The 620-nt window shown below is 71.6% G+C and overlaps 1 protein-coding gene across 6 annotated transcripts in view; it reads left to right on the forward strand.

The window, feature by feature from the left end:
* The first annotated feature begins 6 nt into the window (after positions 1-6).
* The window catches only part of LOC113204207 (neuronal acetylcholine receptor subunit alpha-7), a 96,233-nt gene continuing 95,619 nt past the window's right edge, over positions 7-620 (forward strand). For all 6 annotated transcript variants that reach the window (XM_026419280.2, XM_026419281.2, XM_052268785.1 and 3 more), the window contains exon 1: positions 7-367. In XM_026419280.2, the coding sequence (XP_026275065.1) occupies positions 265-367 (103 nt within the window). In that variant the 5' untranslated portion in view covers positions 7-264. The remainder of the gene's footprint in view (positions 368-620) is intronic.

The following is a 620-nucleotide window of genomic DNA, read 5'->3' on the forward strand; positions in this document are numbered from 1 at the left end:
AGAGAGAGAGAGGTGTGGGCCGAGTGGGAGAGAGAGAGAGACAGGGAGAGTGCAGCCAGCAAGCAGTCATAGTGTATGGCCATAAGCCCGCTCCGTAGGCGCGCGGGGCCAGGCCCAGCGGCCCGCCGCGCCTCCTCCTCCAGGGCGTGCGCCAGGGCCCCAGGGCTGGCTCCGCAGGCTCGGCCGCAGGCTCCGCTGGCTCGGCTGCTGGCCTCGGGGGCTGCCGAGAGGATGGCGCAGCCCGCGCCCAGCTAGAGGCAGAGCATGTATGGCAGCGCTTGGAGACGGCCCCGGCCAGGGCTGCGCGTGGCCATGGACCCAGCGCATCTGCTCTTCGCGGTCATGTGCTTCTGGGCGCTCATCCAAGGTAAGCTACTGGCAGAGAGTGTGCGTAGGGCGGCGCGGTAGCGGCGCGGGGGCGGCGCGGGGCGTGGTGGCGGAGCGCCTCATCGCGGAGTGACGGTCCAGTAGCCACCCACGCCCCGCGCCCCTCCCCGCGCGCCCGCCGGGAGGTCAGGAGGTGCGCTGCGTGGGAGGGAGCGAGTGCGCGAGAGAGAACGGCAATGTGTGTGTGTGTGTGTGTGTGCGTGCGTGTGCGTGTGCGTGTGCGCGTGCGCGCG

The sequence above is a fragment of the Frankliniella occidentalis genome, unplaced genomic scaffold, assembly GCF_000697945.3.
Source record: "Frankliniella occidentalis isolate FOCC.00 unplaced genomic scaffold, Focc_3.1 Scaffold4, whole genome shotgun sequence".
NCBI classification, from domain to species: Eukaryota; Metazoa; Arthropoda; class Insecta; order Thysanoptera; family Thripidae; genus Frankliniella; species Frankliniella occidentalis.